The sequence below is a fragment of the Cibotium barometz genome, chromosome 32, assembly GCF_041138505.1.
Source record: "Cibotium barometz isolate CiBa-2024 chromosome 32, ASM4113850v1, whole genome shotgun sequence".
NCBI classification, from domain to species: Eukaryota; Viridiplantae; Streptophyta; class Polypodiopsida; order Cyatheales; family Cibotiaceae; genus Cibotium; species Cibotium barometz.
The window spans coordinates 25,443,997-25,467,762 of record NC_141077.1 but is presented as its reverse complement, the minus strand read 5'-3'; the positions used below and the strand labels follow the sequence as shown (position 1 = coordinate 25,467,762).

General features: G+C 46.1%; 1 protein-coding gene across 2 annotated transcripts in view; it reads left to right on the top strand.

The window, feature by feature from the left end:
* Positions 1-571: 571 nt before the first annotated feature.
* LOC147620013 (uncharacterized) overlaps positions 572-23,766 on the top strand; it is a 32,038-nt gene continuing 8,843 nt past the window's right edge. Inside the window, exons 1-2 of one of the 2 annotated variants that reach the window (XM_086772143.1) lie at positions 572-3,589; positions 7,478-7,565. In XM_086772143.1, the coding sequence (XP_086628269.1) occupies positions 797-3,589; positions 7,478-7,565 (2,881 nt within the window). In that variant the 5' untranslated portion in view covers positions 572-796. Of the gene's footprint in view, positions 3,590-7,477; positions 7,569-23,766 lie in introns of both variants that reach the window. The other variant, XM_086772142.1, reaches the window with a different exon arrangement.

The window sequence follows — 23,766 nt, the reverse complement described above, 5'->3', positions numbered from 1 at the left end:
AAGTGTGTCTAAACACGTATGGCCTTGTATATAAGTCACTTCTCTCATAATGCAACATTATAATGCATGCTAGTGAGGGTGTGGGAGTGATTTGAGGTGAGAGGAGAGGCGAGGACCCTAAGGGTAGTGCTGAAATTTGAATCCTCAAAGCTCTTCAAACCTTCTAGAAAAGGCCTCTTAGAAAATATGGTTGCCAATAGAAGGCCATAGAAGGCCCTATTTTGGAAATTTATCATCGTGCGGTAGCTTAGTTGTTAAGGTGTTTGGTTGATATGCCCGGGCTTATGGGTTCAAACCTTGCTGGCTACCCCGAATGATGCTGCCTTGTGATGTTGCCCGCAGGCGTGTGTGGGGTGTGGTGTTTGTAAAAGGGCATGTGAGGCCCAGAGACGAGTCCTCTCATCAACTAGGAATTAGTTGCACAAATAAAAAAAAAGAAAATTTCTCTAAATTTTAGAAACAAACATAGTTTATTGCCTTCAAATTGAAGGTTAAAAAAAAAAAGTGTGTGTGCACTGTGGCCTGGCAAAAAAAAAAGTAAAAATTTAAAAATAAAAAACCAAAAAAAATCTTTCTGGGTGCTCTGGCGGCTTTCGTCCCGTGGCTCCCTGTGTGTCTGATTCGACTATTTGATCGTCACCTCGCCATTCAAGGCTGTGCCATTGGGTATTGCAGTAGTTTCTTGCTTTTGCTGCTTTTGCAATGTTTTGTTTTGTTGAGACGCTGGTTGCTCATCACTGTCATCCATAAGAGAGAGAGAGAGAGAGAGAGAGAGAGAGAGAGAGAGAGAGCTCTCATGGAGCCTCTCCTCCATGGCTACACGGCTTGCTCTCTTGCTTCACATCTTAATCCCACCTGCTGCCCTATAACTCTCCCTCACTTTCCCCCATCTACATCTACCTTTGGAACAATCGCTAGCAGGCGTCCCCATAGCCTCACATGGCTACTTGTTAAAAGACATAGCCCTCCCTTAATTCACCTAGCAGCTCTTTCCAGTGGAGATGGTGGTGGGCGGCCCCATAGCCTCACATGGCTACTTGTTAGAAGACATAGCCCTCCCTTAATTCACCGAGCAGCTCTTTCCAGTGGGGATGGTGGTGGGCATTATGAAGGTGAATGGTACGCCATGGATGCATCTCACGCAAAAGGTTTCTTGTGGCAAACCATGAAAAGTTGGGGTTTGCCTGTAGCAGTTGGTGCTATGGTGGGATCATTAGTAGCGGGACAACTGCTCGTTTTTGTCATGTCATTCTCTTTTCTCATATTTAGGGTTGTCCACAAGGTTTTGGAGGCTCAAAGAGAACATCTGAACGACATAGCTCATGTCTTTCCAAGGCATTTGTCCGTTACCCTTCTCACTACCATCAGATCGAATGTTTCTAGAGGATTATCGTTGCTTCCCGGTGCACTTTCGGCATGCCATTTTGGTATCAGAAGTATCAGCATGCACATTGGTGTTTTTGTGGCTACCATCGGAGCATGCCTAGGCTCTATTGTGGTTCAAAACAAGGGAAGTAAAAGCCACCAAAGGGATGACCGCACGCAGTCTGAAGATGACATATCATGGTTTGGTCCTGAAGCTCAATCCAAGCCACTGAGTTCAGTTCTGTCTGATATCAAGAAATGCATTCACGAAGTGGAGGGTATGATTCAGACAAAGCAAAGGACGCTGTTGACGCTTGATGACATACAATTGAAGGAATTGAGAGAAAATTTGGCTTTATTGAAGGCTTCGGTTGCAAATCTCTCTTTGAGTAGCGATGGACAACATTTGCAAGCTGCACTAGCAACACATGATCCAGCAGGAAAACGATCAGTTGCGATGCCTCTTTCATCTGTTTTTGTGAAGTCTGAAGAGAGCAGAAGGGAGGGAGTGATGGAAAAGGCAGTGTTGACAAATGATGTCGAAAAAAAGCAAGAGGGCTTTAATATAGAGGTTTCAAAGCAATTTGTATCGGAGGGGGTTGATAAGGACCTAAAAACACTTGAATTGGGTGTTGTGAAGAAGATAGCAAGGCAGAATGGCTCACCACAAGATGTGGTGCTGGCTAATTTATCTATAAGTGCTGATGCAACAGGCAAAGATGCATCCAGTCATGTACCTGATTCAGGGGTCGATTCAGGTTCAAATGGTGCTGTTTTGTACCAACCATGTGTGCTGCGCTCTGCAAATATGGGTGGCAAGGATTCTCTAAAATCCGAGAATTTGTGGTCAGAGCCTATAGATGCTGTAGATACCTTGAAAACAGCCAAAAATGAGAGTAATGGTAGCATGGTGAGCAACATGTATCCACTGAAATTTGTAGATTATTGGATTCATCAGGACGGAAATGGGTCAACATTAACTTCTGATACTTCCCGCATGACCCCAAACCAGTTAGATGCTGATGAAGAAAAGAACAAAGAGCACAATTTGAGCAGCAACAAGGGAGAAGGTTTGGTTACTGTGGATGGTCAAGCTACACAGGGAGAGCATGGTTTCACGGCACTAGGCTTATTTGAAAACAGAAGGAATTTCTGGCTCGATGAGCCTCAACAACATGTTGAAAATCAGTTTGGTTCTACCGGACTAGCATCTGCAGGGGAGTCCGACAGGGGCGGGGTTCTTACTGGAGGGTTGAAGAATGGTTCTAGCAACTCAGCAGAGCAGGAAGGCACTAGTGGAAGGGAAACTGGGGTGAAGAGACCTAAGCTAACAGGAAAAGGAGACGGTACACTTGATGCCGAGGTCCTCTCAGATGGTTCCATGATGCCGCCGGATTCTTTGGATGTTGAGCTGAAGTCTGGTGGGAAGCCTATTGGAAGTAAAACTGATGAAAATGTCTCCAGAAAGCAAGGTCCAAAGGGCTACACAGATATTGAAGGTGAGAGAACAGCTTTGGAAGAGACGAGGCAGAGGAGGGTGGCAAATGAAACTATACCCAATGGATCAGTAAAATGGCAATCATCTTCTCAGCAAAAGGTTAGTGGAAACAGGCAGAATGCTTACAAACAGGAAGGAAGTGCCTTTTTATTGGACTCCACAAAGGAGCTTGCTTTCATGCAAGAGGATCCAGACATGCCTGCACTGACAGGGTTCTCGAGGAGGAGAAAGGATGAAGAGTTTCAAAGGTTGATGAATGAAGGTGAAACCTTGTTCAGAAACAGCAAGGCAGGTCTCAGTGGACAGATAGAGGTGGGAGAAGCTGAAACCATGCTTTACAAGGCGGCAGACTTGTTTGCTTCAGCAGCTGCTATGGATCCATCTAGCATAGAGGTCATAGGATTCTGGGGAAACACCCTTCTAGTCCACGGTGAACTCAAACTTAAGCTGAGTAGAGAATTGAGGTTTATGATCTCTTCTCCTGATGTTATTTCATCATATCAGATAAGGCGGAGCAGGGTGACCGAGACACAAGAGAGAAGCAAACGGGCTGCGATTCAGCAAACACTTCAAGCAGTTGGTGAAGAATGTGAAGAGCTTCTTATCCAGGCAGGGAGAAAGTATCGTATGGCACTTTCAATCAACAACAGTGATATCCGTGCCTTGTACAACTGGGGTTTGGCGCTGTGCTTTCGCGCACAATTGATTGCAGGAGGAAGGGGAGAGGTAGTTTTCTTCCTGATGAATTTATGTATATCTAGTAATGAAACTCTTTGATCTGCTAATAATAAGAATGTTCAACAGGGTGAAGGGTGTTACCCTCCATCACTGGCTTCTCACTGAGGGAGGTTACATAGCCCAGGGTCTTCTACAAAGTGCTGCTTCTTCCTTCCAATACACGTAGAGAGAGATGACCTAATCTACCATGTATTACTAACATGAAGTATATACACTGTTGAATAGAGATACTCAATGGTAGCACTGCTTGTGAGTTCTCAATGACTCCATGATGAATGACCGATCAATGAATGAACATGACTAAGGCCTAGACTCCTATTTATAGTAGTCTAATGTTGGTGAGTTGGCCAACTCTACCAATCCTAATAATAATGAAGGGAATAACTGTGTCCACAGTCCACACTTGGTTGCTCATTGTGTGTGCTTGGACAATATTACAATGATCTCAATAGCCTTTACAAACACATGAATTTGTGTGTCACGTGCATCCCGCACTTGGATGCTACATGGACAGATCTGAACAAGAAGGTGCAAGACTTGGAGTGGAAACTGGCCCCATGTGTGCCCAGTCAACCAGGGTTCCACTCTACGCGACCGAGGTCAGGTGTGCATTGTCCTGCACATGAAGCAGTGCCAGTCTGTACTGAGAGTCTCCCTGTGGAATGATGTCAGATGATCTGCATGTTGGGTTTGCAACGGGACACAGGCGTCTGAAGAAGCATGTAGGATTGCATGTAGATGGGGCCAGCCCTTAGGGCTACCCCAAGGAATGAGATCATCTGGTATCCCTTGCATTGGGCATGGGGTCAATATTGTGTCCCCTTCTCCCTCTTAGGAGATCTCCAGCACTATTGGGGTGAAACAGGGCTGCCCTCTATCACCCGCTCTTTTCGGCCTCTACATTGATGAGATTTCGAGCTTCATTGATGGATTAGGCAGGGTTGGTCCCACACTGGCAGGCATACTGATCCCCATACTGCTTTATGCAGATGACATCGTCCTCCTCTCAGACTTAGCCGAAGGGCTTCAGAGACAGTTGGATGCCTTACATGACTTTTGCACTTAGTGGGACCTCTCTGTTAACCTTGGTAAAACCAAGGTAATGGTCTTCAATACCTCTCGCCCCTTAACATCCAGATTGAGCTTCACATATAGAGGGGATCTTGTGGAGATTGTCTCATCCTATGTCTACCTCGGTGTCACTTTCAGTGGCCCACGCTTTACCATGGTTCCCGCAGCACATGCCAAAGTGACACGGGGATATGCAGCCTTGAGCTTACTCGAGCGGTAGTGCTTCGAGGCACATTTCCAGTGGCCCAGGTCGAAGGGTTGGCTTTTTGACACCCTCGTCACACCAGCCTTGATGTATGGAGCAGCCTTCTGGGGGCTAGATTTATCCGATGAGGATTGGCAGTAAGTTGAGAGGCCCCAGGTCATGATGTTCTCTCGTATGATCCACAGCAAACCATTAGTCCCACACCAGATTATCCAGGCAGAGTTTGCTGCAGCCCCGATGGTAGTGGATGCACTCTTCTAGACAGTCACATACCTCCATCGCATCAGTCACATGGATCCCCACAGGAACCCGAGGCTTGCCCTGGAGTCCTCCAGACAGCTAGCACTTGAGGGGCACTCTGGAGTATGGTATGCACTATGGTTCTCAGTATATGGGCTCTGCATGGACCGCCTACCCTCTCTTCAGTACAGTTTGGACTCTTCTTTTCTCCGGCTATCTCACGAGGATATCAACCGGGTTATCGGGTTAGATCTTCTTAGCCTCTACACACATTGCACATGGATCACATCTCCAGAGCTCCCCACACGAAGATGCACTTCTACAAAGACCACTTCCTCACACTCACTGAGGATGGATTCATCTAGCAGCCGGGCTACTTGAGTGTTCACATGTCCCATGCCATGTGGATTGCGATTGGCCCAGATACGGGTTTCATCCTACTGCCTCACAGTGGTGGAGACAGGTAGAGCTGAGCGCATCTTCAGAGCCGGGAAGCTCATACGGAGACCCAGAGAGGAGAGGATCTGCCGACTGCCACACAGAGGTTGAGATGGAGGAGCATTACATATGCCGATGCCCAGTATACTATGAGATCCGTGGGAGGTTTCACTGTCTATTTCGTGAGGGATTCGGTCCACTCTCCAGGATCGTTGACTTCCAGGACCAGCGTTGCCTGGGCCTCTTCCTGCTTGAGCTCTGCAGACACAGGGACACCTTCTTGAGAGAGCCTCGGCTCAGCCAGCCGCCCCCTCCCTCGCCAGCCAACCATCACTAGGTTTCTTCCGGACCCAGGAGGTGGAGAACACTGACATAGTGGATCTTGTGGACCCTCCACGAGTTGCTTTGGACCTACCTCGCCCGAGAGGAGTTACCTCGGACCGAGCCTCTGCACTCCAGCGTGCCTGACGCCCTCGACCCCCCCGTCGGCCACGATCACCTCATTAGCTCCAAATCCAGGATTTTCTTCACCGCTATCGAGCTACCTTTCCACGTGACATAGCTGAGGGAGACCTCTCAGCCATACTCATTAGCCCCATGCTTGATATTTTGGAGTGGTATACTATCTACTCGGAGCTGATGTTGCTCTCATGTTTCTATGTTCTTAGTATTCCATGGACAGATTTGTATCACCCCAGTGAGATAGCCATGTTTATGTTTTCTTTCTATTTTATTTTCCATTCCATGATGAGATATGCCATGGACATTATTGCCATCTTTAGGTTCTTGATTGCCTCCAACGCTCGTGGAGTCATTCGGATCCGCTGCCTTTTAGTCCTGACACCCTTTAGCAGATCGGTGAGATCCGCCAAGAGGTCAGAGAATCTGTTTATGTGAGTGGAGTATGCCTGGCATATACCCACAAAGTATCTAATGTCGTGTTTATAACTTCGGAAAATGCAAGACTTCATGTGTAGCGTTCGAAAGATGTCGTATATGCAGAGGACACAAATATATTTTGTGTTCTGGGTTTGCTTACCTTTGTATGGATAGAAAGAATTTATGTTTAGTGTTGGAATGATGCCTTATATGCAGGATGCATAAATATACTTCTTTGATCTAGGCATAAGCATTTTATGGTATGTTATGAACGAAGGCTCTCCATTTTTGTATTCATGTTGGGGGTTGGTTTCTATGTCAGTGAGCCTAGCAAAGACAGTAATCACTTGAACATATTTGATCCCTAGGGTTGAATAAGTATGAAGTTGGTCTGCATTGTGCTTCATTAGTATGAGTTGCGGGAGCCTATATTCAAGAAAGATAATATGGGAGTTCGATTTTTATTAGGGATGCTTCTTTATATGCTCATTTGGATTATTTGTCTATCCTATTGGTCTTTGGAATTTGTTGCTATTGAGTCGCTTGATTTCCCTAGTTGTTATGTGTAGTGATAGGGTTTTTTTTGTGCCTGTGAATTTCTCAATGCCAATGGAGACTTTACTTTTCTCAATCTTTCCTTGTCAAGAGTATTGTGCATCAGTTTTGGTGGACCTTGCTTGGCTACAATGCCTTGCCATGTAGATGGCATTTTAGCATGCTTTAGCTTGACATCGACCTTCTCCTCTTATCATCTTTGTTTTATCCACAACCTTCCTGTGGGCATTATGAAGCTCTTCCAAAAGCATCCTTAAATTTACTTTAAGTTCCACCCTAACCAATAGTGTTGCTTATAGTTGCTAGATCCCACTTATGTTAGTTTCTCCTTGTCTTCATCTCAAGGCAGAGCCATTCCTTTGTGTTTTGTGCATTTAAAAGTGGCCATTGTATGTGCTTTTGTAAATTTGAGGACAAGGTAGTCTAACTAAGAAGCTCTTCCATCTTTCCTCTCTTAATTTATGGTCTACATTTCTCGACTTTTGCAGAATGCGGCTGAGGCTGCAGACAGGGTCTATTTGGCTGCAATTGACAAGTTTGAAGCAATGATGGGAATAAGTCGAAGTTACGCGCCTGGTGGTAATTGTACTTCGATCTCTTCAGAAAAATGATGCATTTTTTTTCTCTAAGTAGATACTTCTGTGGTCGCAAGGTTTGGTACCTGCCCGGAGGTGGCTTAGTCTTCCCGCTGGGAGGCGTTATAACTTGTGGTTGCAAATCAGCCACAATACCAACAGGGTCTGTGGAGATTTGAAAATCCTCTCCCCGAGTCACAAGTTCTTACCTGTGTGCTTCTTGTTATTGAGATATCTACTTCAAATTGCTAAATGGATGTCTAATTAAGTTTCACATTTGTCATAATAAGGTGACCAAAAAAAAACAAGTTTGCAGGTGTATAAGTGTTATAACTAGGTATGTTGTCACTTACTTATGTAACGATGGGATGAAACCCTAAAAAAATAGGAGACGCTATTCTGCAGCCCAGCTCCAGGTTGACTGACTTGTATTAAATTTGTTTATGCAAGAACCTCCGCCCCAGTTGCGCCCCCTTCTTTTTCCAAGCATTCAGCATACCAGCTTACTCGAAATGGTTGCACCAATCTGCAGGAGATCAACATCTAGTTTAGTTCTTCAGTTTTCTGTTGGCTGCTAGAGTGAAATAGCCCCTTTTAGGGCTCACATCCTATCCTGGATGAAGCCGGTTTGGATTCCATGAATCAGGTCAGGGAGATGAGGCTGCAGGCGATGGCTGATGGCTTTGGTGAAGATTTTGTAAGTGTTTCCTAAGAGGATGATGGGGCACGATTGCCGAATCTGCAACGAATGGTCACCACCCTCCTTCAGAATCCAGTGATTCAGCCCCTCAGAGAGTCTCTCAGGCATGTGACCTGAGGCCATGATCTCATTGAAGGTGGCCATGAAACTGTCTTCCATGAGATCCCAATGACACAGAAAGAGAGAGATCGGCAAGCCATCCTCGCCTGGACACTTGCCCCGCGGAAGGGTCCGGAGTGAATCTCGTAACTCGGTGAGAGAGAAGAGGGAGCACAAGAGGGCCTGGAGACCTGGGGGCACCACCTCTCGCTATGATGCTGCCAGACTCTCCCTCGCCGCCTCCGCCTGAGGAGTGAGGGAATTTTTTGAAAGGATATTTCTGAAGAAACCTGTAGCTATGGCCCGAACCTGGGGGCGGATCAATCTCAATGGTATCATGTGGGCTCCTCAGCCTCCGGACCCCATCTCTGTGATGGTGAGGGCTTACTGTCTCAAAGAAATCACGGCCCCTTCCTGAGTCCAAAAGGAGGTGGTATCGATACTCCACCCTCCTCTCCTCAAGCGATCAAATCTCTGTTTGGGTTGCCTCCGATTGAGATTCCACCCACCTGCTATCTGGGGTCTGTTCCTGCAGTCGCTGAGGGGAGGCTAGGTGCCTGCGGAGACTCCTCTCCTGCTTTCTCAACCTGGTGGGTCGGTCCTGAGCTGTTGATCTCCTAAAGTCCATAGTGGAGCGCGGCTGCCACCTCTCCCGGTCTAAAAATGAGGGATTCCCAAATCTCCTCAACTCTTCTGGCATTCTCAGAGTCCTGGACCAAGCTGTTGGGGATTCGGACACTCTGATCTCACAGCGTGGTGCGTGCGAGAATACCAACCAAACCACCTCTGTTGCAAGCCCACTCATCCTCTAGTTTGATTTGGAGAAGCAAAGGCTTCCTGGCGTTTGGCCAAACTCTGGTAAGTGTCAAGGATCCTGTCCTCTCAGGGAGAGGACCAGTCCCCTGAGGCCATTTACTCACTCCCAGTGAGCGTATCCAAGCCTGTCCTCTCAGTCCTCCAGCATGTTAAAATCTCCACTTGTGCAGCACCGGAAATCAGCCTGGGGAAGAGCCTGTCTCAGCTCTGCTGGCGTTCTCAGAGTCCTCCGGGATTCGGACACTCTGGTCTCCAAGCATCCTCCAGGGAAAGGAAAAATGGCGAATGATCCGATAGCGTGGTGCGTGTGAGAATAACAACCAAAACACCTCTGTTACAAGCCCACTCATCCGCATAAAATCTGTCAATGCAGGAGAGGTTTGGTCCCTGCATCCTCTAGTTTGATTTGGAGAAGCAAAGGCTCGCTGGTGTTTGGCCAAACTCTAGTAAGTGCCAAGGATCCTGTTCTCTCGGGGAGAGGACCAGTCCTCCGAGGCCATTTACTCACTCGTAGTGAGCGTATCCAAGCCTCCTCTGAGCCTGTCCTCTGGTCCTCCAGCATGTTAAAATCTCCACCTGTGCAGCACCGGAAATCTGACTATAATCCATTGCACCCTCCCCTGAACAATATATATATACCTAGATGAATCCAGGAACATGCCCAAATTCACCTTTTAGGAACGTGCATGCACCGGAAATCTGACTATAATCCATTGCGCCCTCCCCTGAACAATATATATATACCTAGATGAATCCAGGAACATGCCCAAATTCACCTTTTAGGAACGTGCATGTTATATACTCATGGTAGTCAACCCACAAGACTATATAACTATCAACTCCATCATGCATAGTATGGACTAGATACTACGACATCCCCACTAACGTCATCAGTGCCCAATGGTGGGTGTAGAACTCTGTATCTGACTATAATCCATTGCGCCCTCCTCTGAACAATGATGCGTGAATCCAGCACCGACAGAAGCATCTGCTCACTAATTGAAATGCACACCCCTCTCTGGTTCCCTGTAGGGCCAAAAGCGGGGGACCAAAAGGTATGACTGCATCCAGGTAAAATCTTCCCGCACTTGGGGGTATGCCCTACTGAAAGGTGATGTTTCTGCAGGAACAAAAGATCAATTGAGCCTCCTACACACGCTCTCTGAAGCTCCTGAAGAGGCACTCCTCTTTTTCTGTGGAAGCGGGGCCTCCTTATCCCGTGAACATTCCAAGAGACGATCTGCATAACTAAGGATGGGGGGAGTGGGGACCTGCTCAAGACACCCTCTCCACAGAGGGTCTTTGGGGTTGGTTTGGAGGGGGAATGATCACAACTTGACTAGGGCGAGATGTGGGTCAAGTGATCCAAATCCTGTCCTCCTTAAAGCTCCACTCCGCTTTGGCCCTACGGTTCTGTGCTCCATCCGTTGCAATAAAGGAAGTGGAGAAAGGGCGTGGACAGTGAGTGCCACGTGGAGGAACACACATAATATCATCTCCAAGCTCGGGGCGTCAATTCCTCCATGAGGCAGGAGCCTGCTAACTCCATGCGGGATAGGACCCAAAATGTTGAAGAACAAGCATTATCCAAGTACAAAAGGATAAGTGTGTGTGAACAACCTCTAAAAGGGCAACATATGTATGTGTGTGTGTGTGTGTGTGAAAACCCACTCTTAGAGTGGTGCACCTAAATATCTAGATATTATACCTGCTCTAAGCCTATAAAATCATTGTACTTGAGTACCATCATTTGAGTCATGCAATCTATCTCTTTATTTGTGCATTGTCTTCTTCTCTCTGTCTCTTATTACTTTCTTTGATTTTTATTTTTAGTACCAATGATGATGCATTTCATGGACATGATGTAACCTTAAGCAAGCTCACTTCTTGCCTATTAGAAAGACTATAAAAGCTGAGCATATGGTTAGAATGTTTGTGTCACAGGTGTTTAAGCATCATGGAATGCCCAAATCATTGTGGGGGACAGAGATCCCATGACAACGAGTCTCTTTTAGAGAGCTCTTTTTGACAATGTGGACACTAAGATGAATTTTTCATGAGCTTATCATCCTCAAATAGATGGACAAAATGAAGCTGCAAATTCAGCCGTATTGGATTTGCTTACATGTTGTGGTTGATAAGAAAACTTCTTGGGAGAATTATTTGCCACTTGTGGAATTTGCATACAACAACACAGTGCATACTTCGACAGGAAGGGCCCCATTTGAGAACATGTATGGCAAAGTGGTATTGCCACCCATCCTTCGTACAAACAATAAGATTTTTGCCACCGATGAATTTGCCACCGGTGAATTTGTCAGGCACCTTGATATTGCCTTTGCACAAGTGCGGACAACCATTGAGCGTTCCAAGAGAAGCACAAAAAGGTTGCAGATAAGCATAGAAGGCAATCGGATATCAAAGAAAATGATTGGGTATTGCTGAAATTCTAGAAAGAGAGGATGTGTCCTAAGTTTTCCACTAGGTACTACGGACCATTTAAAGTCATTGAGTAGATCAATGAAGTAGCTTTTTGATTGGCTTTGCCGAAGCATTGGAAAATTCACAATGCATTCCATGTAAGCCTCTTGTGCAAGTATGTGGGACGAGAGCCTACAGAGCCTATTATGGAACATCCATCGGAAGTGGATGAGTTGGAAGAGGTGTTACAACATGAGCAAATTGTGTTTCATAAGGAGCGTAAGCTTGTTGATGGCAAACTTTAGAGACACTACCTTGTGAAGTTCAAGAACTATTCACCTATGGATGCAAAGTGGATGGAAGAAGTATTCTCTCAAGAGTATCCGCAGCTCCTAGCTACTCTCAAGAGTATCCGCAACTCCTAGCAGTATACTTGGAAGCTTTTCAATTGTGATCAATTGTTTAGAAGCTACGGAGGATGTCACCATTTGGCCGTTCTCTGCACTTTTGATTTATGGACGAGCTTCATAGTGGACATGACGCCTTATGGTAGGGGACTTGTGGCAATGCCGAGGGTCATGTGGATTGGCACCTAATGGAAGGAGACATGTCTATGCCAAGGGCCAGTAGGTTGGATATGTGAGGTTGAGGACTTCTATCCGCGCCCATATTTAGAGTATGGTATTCCGGTTGGCCTGGGGACGTAATGTCTACGCCTGCAATGATAGCCCATTACAAGCTAAATGAAAGGGAGATTGTTAAGCACATTCTTTTGCATTGCATACTTGCATGCTACTGTTTTTGCGTGAACTGTTCTATTGCATGCAAGATCTGTGTGTCTAGTTTACGGGCAGGGGACGTGCTCTTGTGAATTGTGTGCGTGAATGTTTTCTAACCTCGCTTGTGGGTTGTAGATAGGTGGTAGGTGTGACTCTAAACTCTTTACTTAAACTTACTATTATAGTTCAATTTGCTGTTTCGCATGTCCACACTTCATTAAAGTACGACCGGACAACTTATAAGTGAGTTTGGGCATCCACACTTCATTAATGAGTGGGCGGAGAAATTTTGGGCATTTACCCCTTTGGTCGGCTAGGCTATTGACTAAGCACCCTCCCCGCTTATGGGAGAGGTGTGGTCTATGCTGAGATGGGCCAATAGCCTCATCTCAGCCTATTCCCATGGAGAGTCTACCGACCAGCCTGGCAGTTTGGTTCTCGATTGGCAGCAAGCTTTGGTGCAGATAGAGCAGCAGTTCCAGCAACAGCTTCAAGGGTCGCAATGGCTTCTTAGATCCAATAGTTGCAGACGGATCACCAGTCTCATACCAGCTTTGTACCAGTAGTCAACACTACAACAGTAGTACCAGAAAATAAAGACATCATCCCCCCCGAGGTAGCAGGTGACTATCTTAAGACTCTTTTTCGTCTTCTGCAAGCTAGTAAATCTAAGAAATTGGAAATTAACGCAACCACCCCCCCCCCCCCCCCCCGCGGGGCCCCGGCGCGATTCTTATGGAGGACAACGCAATAAGCATACCCTTGAACAATGGCTTTATAGATTACGCTTGTATTTTGACTCTATGGTCCTTACCGATGGCAAGATGATTACATTTGTTGCATCCTTGCTTCAAGATACTGCTTTGCTTTGGTGGCAACAACGGCAACACGTTGGAAAAATGTTACGACATGGTAAAAATTTGAGTGGGTCATCCATCAGCAATTCATTCCTACCAATGCGGATTTTCAAGCTTGACCACCTGGACCAAACTGGTGCTCTGGCTTCTTATGTCTCCTGATTCACTAGCCTGATATGGAGATTGATTCTCTGTCTCTAGTTGACGAGCTTCAAGCCTTCATTAAAGGTTTACACCCCACACTTCATACCAGTGTGCAAAAGTACAACCCTATTGACCTTGTTGCCGCCATTCACTAAGCCGAGAGTGAATCCAAATTTTCAAACATTGGCTTCTCAAGGTTGTTTCCCTTATTCTAAAAATGGCAGCAGTTCACGTAGGATACGTGATGGTTCTGAATAATCCCTCAGCAGGCAACTTTCAATTTTCGACCCAACTCCCCTTGGCAACATTTGCAGCAACCTCGTCGATAGGAAGACTCATCTTCTTATCATTTTGGGCATCACCAATCCTTTCAACCACGTGCATTTGATCGTGGACGGGACTCTGGACGTGACCAACGGTGCAATCCTCGCCCTACAACAACCTTGTCTTCTCGTGAACAACAAAAGACGAGATTGCACACAATTTGTCGTGGCAACCATAGATGGTTTGAATGCCCTAAACGACCCAATGCTACTCAAAACCATAATGTGGAATCTTCAACTTCAGAAGATTGTTCAAATGATTTAAAAGGAAAACATACTGAAGCTCATGCAATTCATGTTAGTACTAACCTCGCTTCAGTAATTTCTTCAGAGACTTCACATACTGACATGGAACAAATTTGTGGAACTAAGGTTGATTCTCCTAACCTTGACACATCTATGGCAACCTTAGTTGAGTCACTTGATGACAATACCGAGTATTCTTCTAGCATGACTTCAAAAAAACAAGAGGATGATATTGAAAAGTCCTTGGATTCTTTATCTCAAAATGATGAGTCGCCAATGGTGGATTTTCTTGAAGATGCCGAGACTACCAAAGTAGATATAACACTTGTTTTCATCCTTATCCACATGGGATGACACAGTGGACACCAAGTGAGCGGATAATGTTTTCAACATTACAAAGAATTTCACACATTCTTCTAACAACGTGGATGAGTGCTTCACTACTTTCAAGCCGAATACTTCAGCAGATACTATTCAGGTATCATTGAGAGAATTCCTGCTTAAACCTCTAGATTCTTCTACACTACAACATAACCAAGTCAACTTCAAGCCAAACATTTGGAAGCCGACAAAGATGAAGACATTAAAGAATGATGCTACAACTTGGGATTTAGCATATAAAGCACGACGACAAGACAATAGAAGAAGCTTTTTCAATATTTCTGAGTGTGAGCTTCACCACAAGCATAAATGGCCTATGACAAAGAACTAGACTTTGACATGATGAAATGACGAAGTTCTTTAACTACATCTACCAATATTTCCAGAACTCTTTTAACGTCAGAAGTCTCTTATTTAGGCGGAGTCTTATTGCAAGTGGGAGGGAATGTCACGATGATGACTAACTCTCTTAATCTCTCATTAATCCCTCATTAACTAGAAGGACACCAGTGAAGGGTCATACCTTGTCACATGGGTCACCTACGAAGAGACATGTCTCATTCAAAAGACATAACTATTCATTCAAGAGTCACACCCTTTTGTCTTGTTTCTCAATGCAATCAACACAGCTTTTGCTCTTTATCTCTTGTTTACTCAAGTATTTAGGTATTGAGATCTTTAGCCAATGAGGTGATAGCTCAAGTGGTAGAGATGTTTGACTAGGACTAGGAGGTCCTGGGTTCAAAACCCCACATGGTTCTTTCTCGGTGGCATCGCCTACGAGCAGATAAAAAAGCTCCAAAAGGTGGCAGAAAAATGGTAACTATGGGAGAATCTTGGGCCCAAGTCTAATTGAGGGGAAAAAAAGATCTTTAAATATGCTTAATAATGTTGAATTAAGCTAAAAGCTTAACAGAAGTGGCACAACAGAGGCTGGCTAGCTTGGCTTTGATACCTTGTAGGTTGACATGGTACCGGGAGAACCTGCATCTCAAGAGAAAGAAAGAAAGAGAAAGATATATTAAGTGTCTACTAAAGACCCAATGGGTCTATGAGACCAAAGTGATACAATAATGTCCATGGCGTATCTCATCATGGAATGGAAAATAAAATAGAACAAATCAAAACTCTTACTGGAGTGATACAAAATTATCCACGGAAATCTCATCATGGAATACAAGGAACATGAAACATAGAGGAGCATAAACCCCTGATAAATGATATACCATTCCAAAATATCAAGTACGGAAGGGGTGGGAGGCAGTCCATGGGAGCCCATTTCTTGCGAACCAAGTGGAAACTTGGGTATACGGTACTCCAAGGCAAGCCTCAGAGTATGGTATGGCGTCTTCTCATGGCCGGAAGAACTGAGTGATGGTTGCCTAGGGCCGGGGTGGATGTCTCCCACGAGGTCTTGACTCTCTAATCAGTGAGTCTCTGTGGTGATGAAGCTCTAGTAGGAAGAGGCCTAGGCAGGCTGGTGTGGCATCCTCTCGTTGCCCGGAAGAACTGAGTGATGGCTGCCTGGGGCCGGGGTGGATGTCTCCCACAAGGTCTTGACTCTCTAATCAGTGAGTCTCTGTGGCGATGAAGCTCTAGTAGGAAGAGGCCTAGGCACCACTGATCTTGATATCCATGATCCTGGATAAGGGTCCAAACCCCTCTTGAAGAGACAGTGGAACCTCCCTCGGATCTTATAATATACTATGCACTTGCATATGAAGTGCTCCTCTGACTTGACCTCCCTTTGGCATATAGTCCACTGCAATCCGCATGTCATGTGACATGTATATGTCAAGATATCTGGCCCTCAATATGAAACCATACTCTGTAAGCCTCATGAAAGTATCCACGTAGTACTACCGTTTGTGTGAGAGTGGCTCATGTGTTGTGATCCAAGTATCCTATATGTATAGTCCCAATAAATCATATCTGATAACCCGGTTCCTGTCATCCTGAGACAGCTTGATGAATGGGGAGTCCGGGTCATACTGGAGTGGTGGGAGGCGATCCATCCTGAGTCCCTACCTCGCCTCGTGAACCAGGTGCATACTCGGCTATACCGTGACTCATGCCCATCTACTGCTACTTGCTGGCAGGACTGTAGGGCGAGCTTCGGGAGTCTCCGGGGGGGCATGGCACTGATCCTGTGAATGTATGTGACTGTCTAGAAGAGTACCTCTACTATCATGGGTGCTGCAGCAAACTCTGCCAGGATAATATCATGTGGGACCGATGGTTTGCTGTGTATCATATGGGAGAGCATCATGACCTGAGGCCTCTCCATCTTTGGCCATTTGGCTGCTGTGAGATCGGGTGCCCAAAAGGGTGCTCCATATATCAATGCTGGAGTGAATAAGGTGTTAAATATCCACATCTTGGTCCTTGGCTCTTGGAATTGGACCTAGAAGCACTGACTCTCCATGAGAGCGAGAGAAGCATACCCTCGCATCGGTCTAGCCTCTGCAACATGGCTCATCAAGAAGACCAGTCCGGTAAAAGTGACTTCTAAGTACACGAGTGTGCAATCTCCATTGGGCTGCCCATGTAGGTGAAACTTAGTCGAGATGTGAAAAGAGGGAATGTGTTGAAGACCATAACCTTAGTTTTCCCCAAGGTTTATTGTGAGATCGCGTTGTACACACAAGTCCTGTAATGTGTCAAGATGCCTCTGGAGAGAGAATGTGTTGACGACCATAACCTTGTGAAAAGAGGGAATGTGTTGAAGACCATAACCTTGGTTTTCCCAAGGTTTACTGTGAGATCGTTGTAGGCATATGCTCACTTATGGTAGTGCTATGTGTGAACAGGGCTTAACCAAGGGCACTTTTTCCCATGTGGTTTTTCCCTTTGGACATCAAGTGTGAAAGGACACTCTAACATATAATATTTTGTACTTCTATATTATATGGATGTGGCACACATGCAAGGGTTGACTTGCATTTTGTGGATACCACACTTTTGGCTCTCTCTCTCTCTCTCTCTCTCTCTCTCTCTCTCTCTCTCTCTCTCTCATTTCTGTGTATGAGCTTCTCTACCTTGCACCTAACCCTAATGTGCAGGTTTGTGTGTGTGAGTGTGTGAGTCCAACACCCAACAATTGGTATCAGAGCTGGGAGCTGGCCCTGGAATTCTGCCTGTGGAGAAGCAGCGCCTGCGAATTTCCGTCGCCAAACTGCCTGGTTCCGTCCGCCAGACTTGGCCGACTCTGCCGCGCAGAACCGGCGGCACTAGTGGGGAGCCCACCGCCGCCGCTCAGTCCACTGGCGGCTCCTCCCTCTCCAGCCGGCGGTGACATCACTGCCCGAAGCGCCTCCACCCGTCAGCGCTCTGTTCTGGCCGCCCAGAGCCACGCTCGCCGTTCCGTTCTGGCCGCCGACCACAGTCGCCCTTGCCGTTCCGTTCCGGCGGACCACAGTCGCCGTTGCTACTCCCTTACGGCTGCCTAGACTCTGTTCCGGCCGACGTCCTTCGATCGGTGCTCCATTCCGGCCGGCAGCAGCCGCGCCGTCCACTGCTCCGAGCTCCGAACGTGACGCCCGCTGGCTGCCGTCGACGCGACACCGTTCGTTGCCCCGTTCCCGCGAACCTGCTCCGACCTGAGCGCCTGACACCAGCCCAGCGCCCGACACCAGCCCTGCCTCGTACCTGGGCCCCGTATGCAGCTCTGTGCACTCCAGCTCCACCTCCCCGTCGACCCTGCGCTGCAACGCCTCCGCCTAGCCGTCTGCTCGCCCTGCGCCTACCACCTCCGCCTGCTCTGTGCTCTGTGCTCCTCCTCGACAACATCTGAACGCCTGGCTGCAGGCCCGTCATCTCTCTGCTCCAAGCCTAGCACCTGCTTCCTCACACGTGCTGCCCTTGCCTAAAGGTATTCACTATACACATTTTTGTTCAAACACAAATACAAATTTTGGAGCCATTTCAGTGCAGGTCACCTACAATTTTGCGGACACTGCAGTGCATGTGGTGAAAATATACAGATTTTGCAGACACTTCTGTGCAGGTCAGATTCAAAGGAAGGTTGCAGGTGCAATTTGGGGGATTTCTCAATTTGAGGCAAAATTGAAAAATTGCAATTTGGGGGTTTTCAAAATTGAGGTCAAAATCAGCAAATTGAACCTCTTTCAGTTGCAGAAATTTGGGGCTTTTGTGAAAATTGGCCAATTAGATGCACATTGAAGCGATTGGAGTGCATAAAAATTGGGGATTTTCAAATTGGAGCATATAATTGGACATTATAGCTGTGATTTGTCGCGTATGTATACACATTGTGTGTAATTGGACAATTTGGTGCAGGTTTACACTTGCTTTGGTTTGCAGGCATACATTTGCACAGGACATTTGGTTGCCTAGTAGTGCACATTGGTGCTTGGTTTGCTTGTAGGTATATTTTGTTGACATGGCACAGAATGCTACAGATGTATTTGCTCAAAGAGCTCCTGATGTAGAACCTGCTCCCACACAAGAGTAGAAGAGATGGGACTTTAGAGATGCACAGGCCATGTCATTGATAGCCCTTTCAGTGAAAAGGACTATTATTCCGTACATTCGTTCTTGCAAGACATCGAAGCTTGCATGGGACACATTGGAAGCAATGTATCAGGTACGCAACGAGGCAAGAGTTGCCTACTTGAAGAGGCAATTGGATCTTCTTTCTATGGATGAGGGTGACTCCATGGCAGATCATCTCACCAAAGTGAAAGATTTGCAGGAACAATTGCTCAACATTAATGAGGTTATGCTAGACAGACAGATGGTCACCAACACTCTTCATTCTTTACCGCCTTCTGTCAGGGTTGGTGCAGCGGAATACACACACACACGTAGAGAGAAAAGTTGACGCAGAGAGAGAGAGAGAGAGCGAGAGAGAGGTTGGCGAACAACTTTGATATTAATTTAGCAATGAATAGTTGATTACAATGGTGTGCATGGGTATGTTTATATATCCACATATGAAGGTTGGCTGACTCACAATGTTACGACTTAATTCCACATGAGATACTATATTTTAACACCCTCTCTGTAGCTCATAGTGGGCATAGATGAAGAAACCAAGTCGATGCAGATGCAACCATGGACACCCTAGCGTGGCCTTTGCTAGGTACACCTCGGATCATGCACCAATCAACCTGTCTCCACAAGAAAATGCCATCTTGAGCTTCAGCTGCCACATAGAATAATGAATTGCGGACAACTCCACATTCATGATCCCCCATTCGTTGAACTGCGATCACATCACGTTCAAAGAATCCTCTGAACCTTGAACTGTCGACACATGACGCCCAAAATTCTCTGACAATGAACTAGGAACTCATCCCATCCATAGTCTACTACCAATGAACTACGAACACATCACGTCCATAGATTTGTCAAGCTGTTCCATGCCAGATGCATGTGCCTTGAACTCCGACACACGGGTCCAAATCACCAAAACGGGAGCACAGACTGCCCCTCTCTGCCACTCACATGCCTCTCTCTGGCTGAAGCACGTGGTAGCATCCATCCACCAGGCTAGAATGCTGGAGTATGTGCCAGTGAAGTCCTCGCCACACCGGCAGACGCCGTAGCATCCCTCTTAGAATCACTGTCACTGTCATCCTCGTCAGCTTTGCCTTTGCCTTTGTCATTCGTCGAGTCTTGAGCTTTAGCTTTGGATTTGCAATCCCGAGCCAAATGCCCTCGCTTTCCGCACTTATAACAACGGCTCCTAGACTTCTTATTGGATTCCGATGCAGCATGTGCCGATTCCACATCCTTTGGAACTCGAATCTTGCCTTGGGAGATGAGCACTGCTTCCTCCTCAATGAGAAAAGAGCTGAGATCATCAAATTCCAGCTTTTCCTTCGTGACTTGTAAGCGTAATGCCCTCGAGACCATCTCATACTCCTCAGGCAACTTCGTAAGAACCAAGGCAGCTAACTGGGTACTAGTTAATGCACTATTCATAGCCGATAACTGATCATGGATAACCTTTGCCTTCATTAGAAGTGACTGCATAGAGGTCCCGGTTTCAAACTTGATAGAAAACAACTGGCCGAGAAGGGTTACTGCTCGCATTGTTGAGTCTCGATCAAACATTCCTGCAAGCTTTGACCACATTTCCTTGGCAGTCTTTAAAGTCTGAATGGCAGGGGAAATTTCCTTGGTGAGAGATTCTGCAATCGCCGACATCGCCTTCGCATTGTGAGCATCCCAATCCACAAGAGATTTGAGAAACTCCTCCTCCTGAAGACGTGTAAACCGATTGCTATCCCTTCGGGGACGTTCCTCCGAGCCATCAACAATGTCCCATAAGCCTTTTCTGCTAAACCACAGCCTCATGATCAAATTCCAATGCGCATAGTTGTCGCCATTCAGTTTGTCATCCTTGCTCGAACACGGGAGTCCCATCTCGAAAACTCCGTCCACCTCTTCTCAGTCGACCCGGTCTGCTCACCTTGTGCGTTTCCTCAAGCCTTGGGCTATGTACTTTGCTACCTTGTTCAGCAGTGCCTCTGTCTCGACAGCAGCACCACTTCAGCCCTGTTAGCTCTGCACCACCACTACAGCTGGTACTGTCACGAAACAGGCCCAAGTCCAGTCTGAATTTTTGTCTATTGCTTGGTTGCGCTACCTCGCCTGTTTCTGACATGTGCACAGCCTGCAACGCCTGTATCAGCCCTGTGCATCACCTGTGTGCCTGTGCCATCAAATGTCGCCTTCTGCCCAATCAGCAAACAGCCGCCTGCCGCCGATTTTGCCTACAGTAGTACTGACAGCACTTCTGACCTCTGTGCCGCCTCTGCCAAGAGAGCCGTCGCCTGCAGCACCTTAAGCCACGACGTCGGCAGCGAACCGCACTCTCTATGCGCTTGTCCAAGGACCCTAGAGCCTCAGCTCTGATACCATGTCAGAGTTGGTGCAGCGGAATACACACACACGTAGAGAGAAAAGTTGACGCAGAGAGAGAGAGAGCGAGAGAGAGGTTGGCGAACAACTTTGATATTAATTTAGCAATGAATAGTTGATTACAATGGTGTGCATGGGTATGTTTATATATCCACATATGAAGGTTGGCCGACTCACAATGTTACGACTTAATTCCACATGAGATACTATATTTTAACACCTTCCTACTTGGGCTTTCACACCTCTCTTAACCTCTCAATGAGAGGAGGTGGTGATCCCGTCACTTTTGAAGAGCTCGAGGGTTTACTCTTGCAGGAAGAGCAAACAAGAGCAAACTTATCGAGCAACCGTGGTGGAGACAAGGCATTTACAGCCAAGGATAAGGGTAAAGCAAAGAGCTTTAAGCATGGGGGACAACAGTCTAGCAAGGCTGGTCATGGACAGCCCTCTTCTGGTGGTGAAAAGTCTGACAAAGGGGATGCAAACAAGCCCAAAAAGAAGGGCAAATGTCACTACTGCCATAAGCCTGGACACTACATCAGTGAATGTAGGAAGCGGATTGCAAAAGAGAAAAGGAAAGAAGCAGGCAATGCAATAGCAGACTCTTCTGATGACAAAGCACAGCAATCAGCTAATGTAATCCAGGAAGAGTACATTTTTTTGGTCACATGCACTAGTGACACACCAAGTGCTTCAGACACTGAGATGTCTTGCATTGCATCTGATAGACAGAATGCATCATGGTATTTTGATAGTGGTGCTTCGAGCCACATTACTTCATGCAAAGGTGTATTTCAGCACTTGGTTTATGCTTCAAATGGCCGCACTGTATCATGTGCAGATCATACCACATATTCAGTAAAAGGAATTGGAAATGTCATACTTATTGCAGCCAATGGTGCCAATATTTGTATGAAAAATGTATTGTATGTTCCAGGGATAAAGAAAAATCTGCTCTTTGTCTCAGCCATAAACGACCAAGGTTTAAAGGTTGAATTTGAAGATGGGAAGTGTTTGGTAAAAGACCCATCAAAGGGTTATGAAATAGTCACTTCTGGAACACGATACAAAGGCTTGTATAAGCTGGACAGCTATGACAAGCGCACTTATGATGCAAATACAGTGGTTGCCCACACTCTTGCTATGCATGATGCAGAGCTATGGCATGCTCGTTTTGGGCATGTAAATTTTCAGAGTTTGATGCTTTTGCAGAAGCATCATATGGTTGATAATATGCCGCCTCTTGAGTCTCTACCAAGATGTGTATGTGAGGGGTGCATTTTGGGAAAGATGCAACGAAAACCATTCCCCAAAGATGGAGCTGTTAGAGGTGAAAGTAAATTACAGCTCCTACATAGTGATGTATGTGGTCCAATGCGGACATCATCCACATAGGGGGGCATCTTTACTTTGTCACATTCATTGATGACTACTCCAGGTTTGCTTGGGCTTACCCCTTGAAAGCGAAAGCAGATGTGTTTACATGCTTTCGACAGTTTGTAGCAATGGCTGAAAATATGTGTGGATGTAAAGTCCAAACACTCCGCTCAGATAGAGGTGGAGAATACATGTCAAATTCATTCATAGATTATATGCTTCAAAAGGGCATTAAACACCAATGTACTGTGCCTTATACACCGCAGCAGAATGGTGTAGCTGAAAGGAAAAATAGATCTCTCATGGAGATGGCAAGATGCATGGTGAAAGCACAAAAGTTGCCTCACAAATTTTGGATGGAAGCTATAATGTGTGCAACTCATGTGTTGAACAGGTGTCCAACAAAAGCTTTGAAAACCATAACACCATTTGAGGCTTGGTATAGCCGAAAGCCAACAGTGGATTATATGCGTACATTTGGGTGTTTGGCATATGCACATGTGCTAGAACAACTCCGAACAAAGCTAGATGACAAAGCAATTAAATGCATTTTTGTGGGCTACAGCAATGAGAGCAAAGGATACCGTCTTTATAATCCAACTACACGAAGGATTTTTGTCAGTAGAGATGTGGTATTTGCTGAAAATTCAGAACAGCCCATGTACAGCTTAAAGCAATGATACAGGCATTTAGGACATGTTTGATGGACTTTTACCCATTGCAATTAGGGGGGATTCAGATCAGCCAGCCCCAACACAGCAAAATCCTCATGTAGAACATGTGGAACAGCCAGCCATTCAGCCCCCTTCTATGGAAGAAGTGGAAGATCTTGTCAGGGAAGAGCAAACAGTCATAGACACAGCCAAGTCAGTGCCAAGATGGTTGCTAAAAACTTTGCAAGAAAGCAAACTTGTAGCTCCACTCACAGGTAGAACAAGGGCTAGTTCTAGCCATGCTTTGAATATACATCATGGGGAGTCTGTATCAGCAATGGGTGGTCTCTTTGATTCAGAAGAGCCTTCTTCTTATGAAGAAGCACATGAGAATGAGCATTGGTTGCAAGCTATGCAAGCTGAAATTTCTTCTATCATGAAGAACAATACATGGGATCTTGTGGAATTGCCTAAAGGCAAGCATGTCATTGGAACAAAGTGGGTGTACAAAGTCA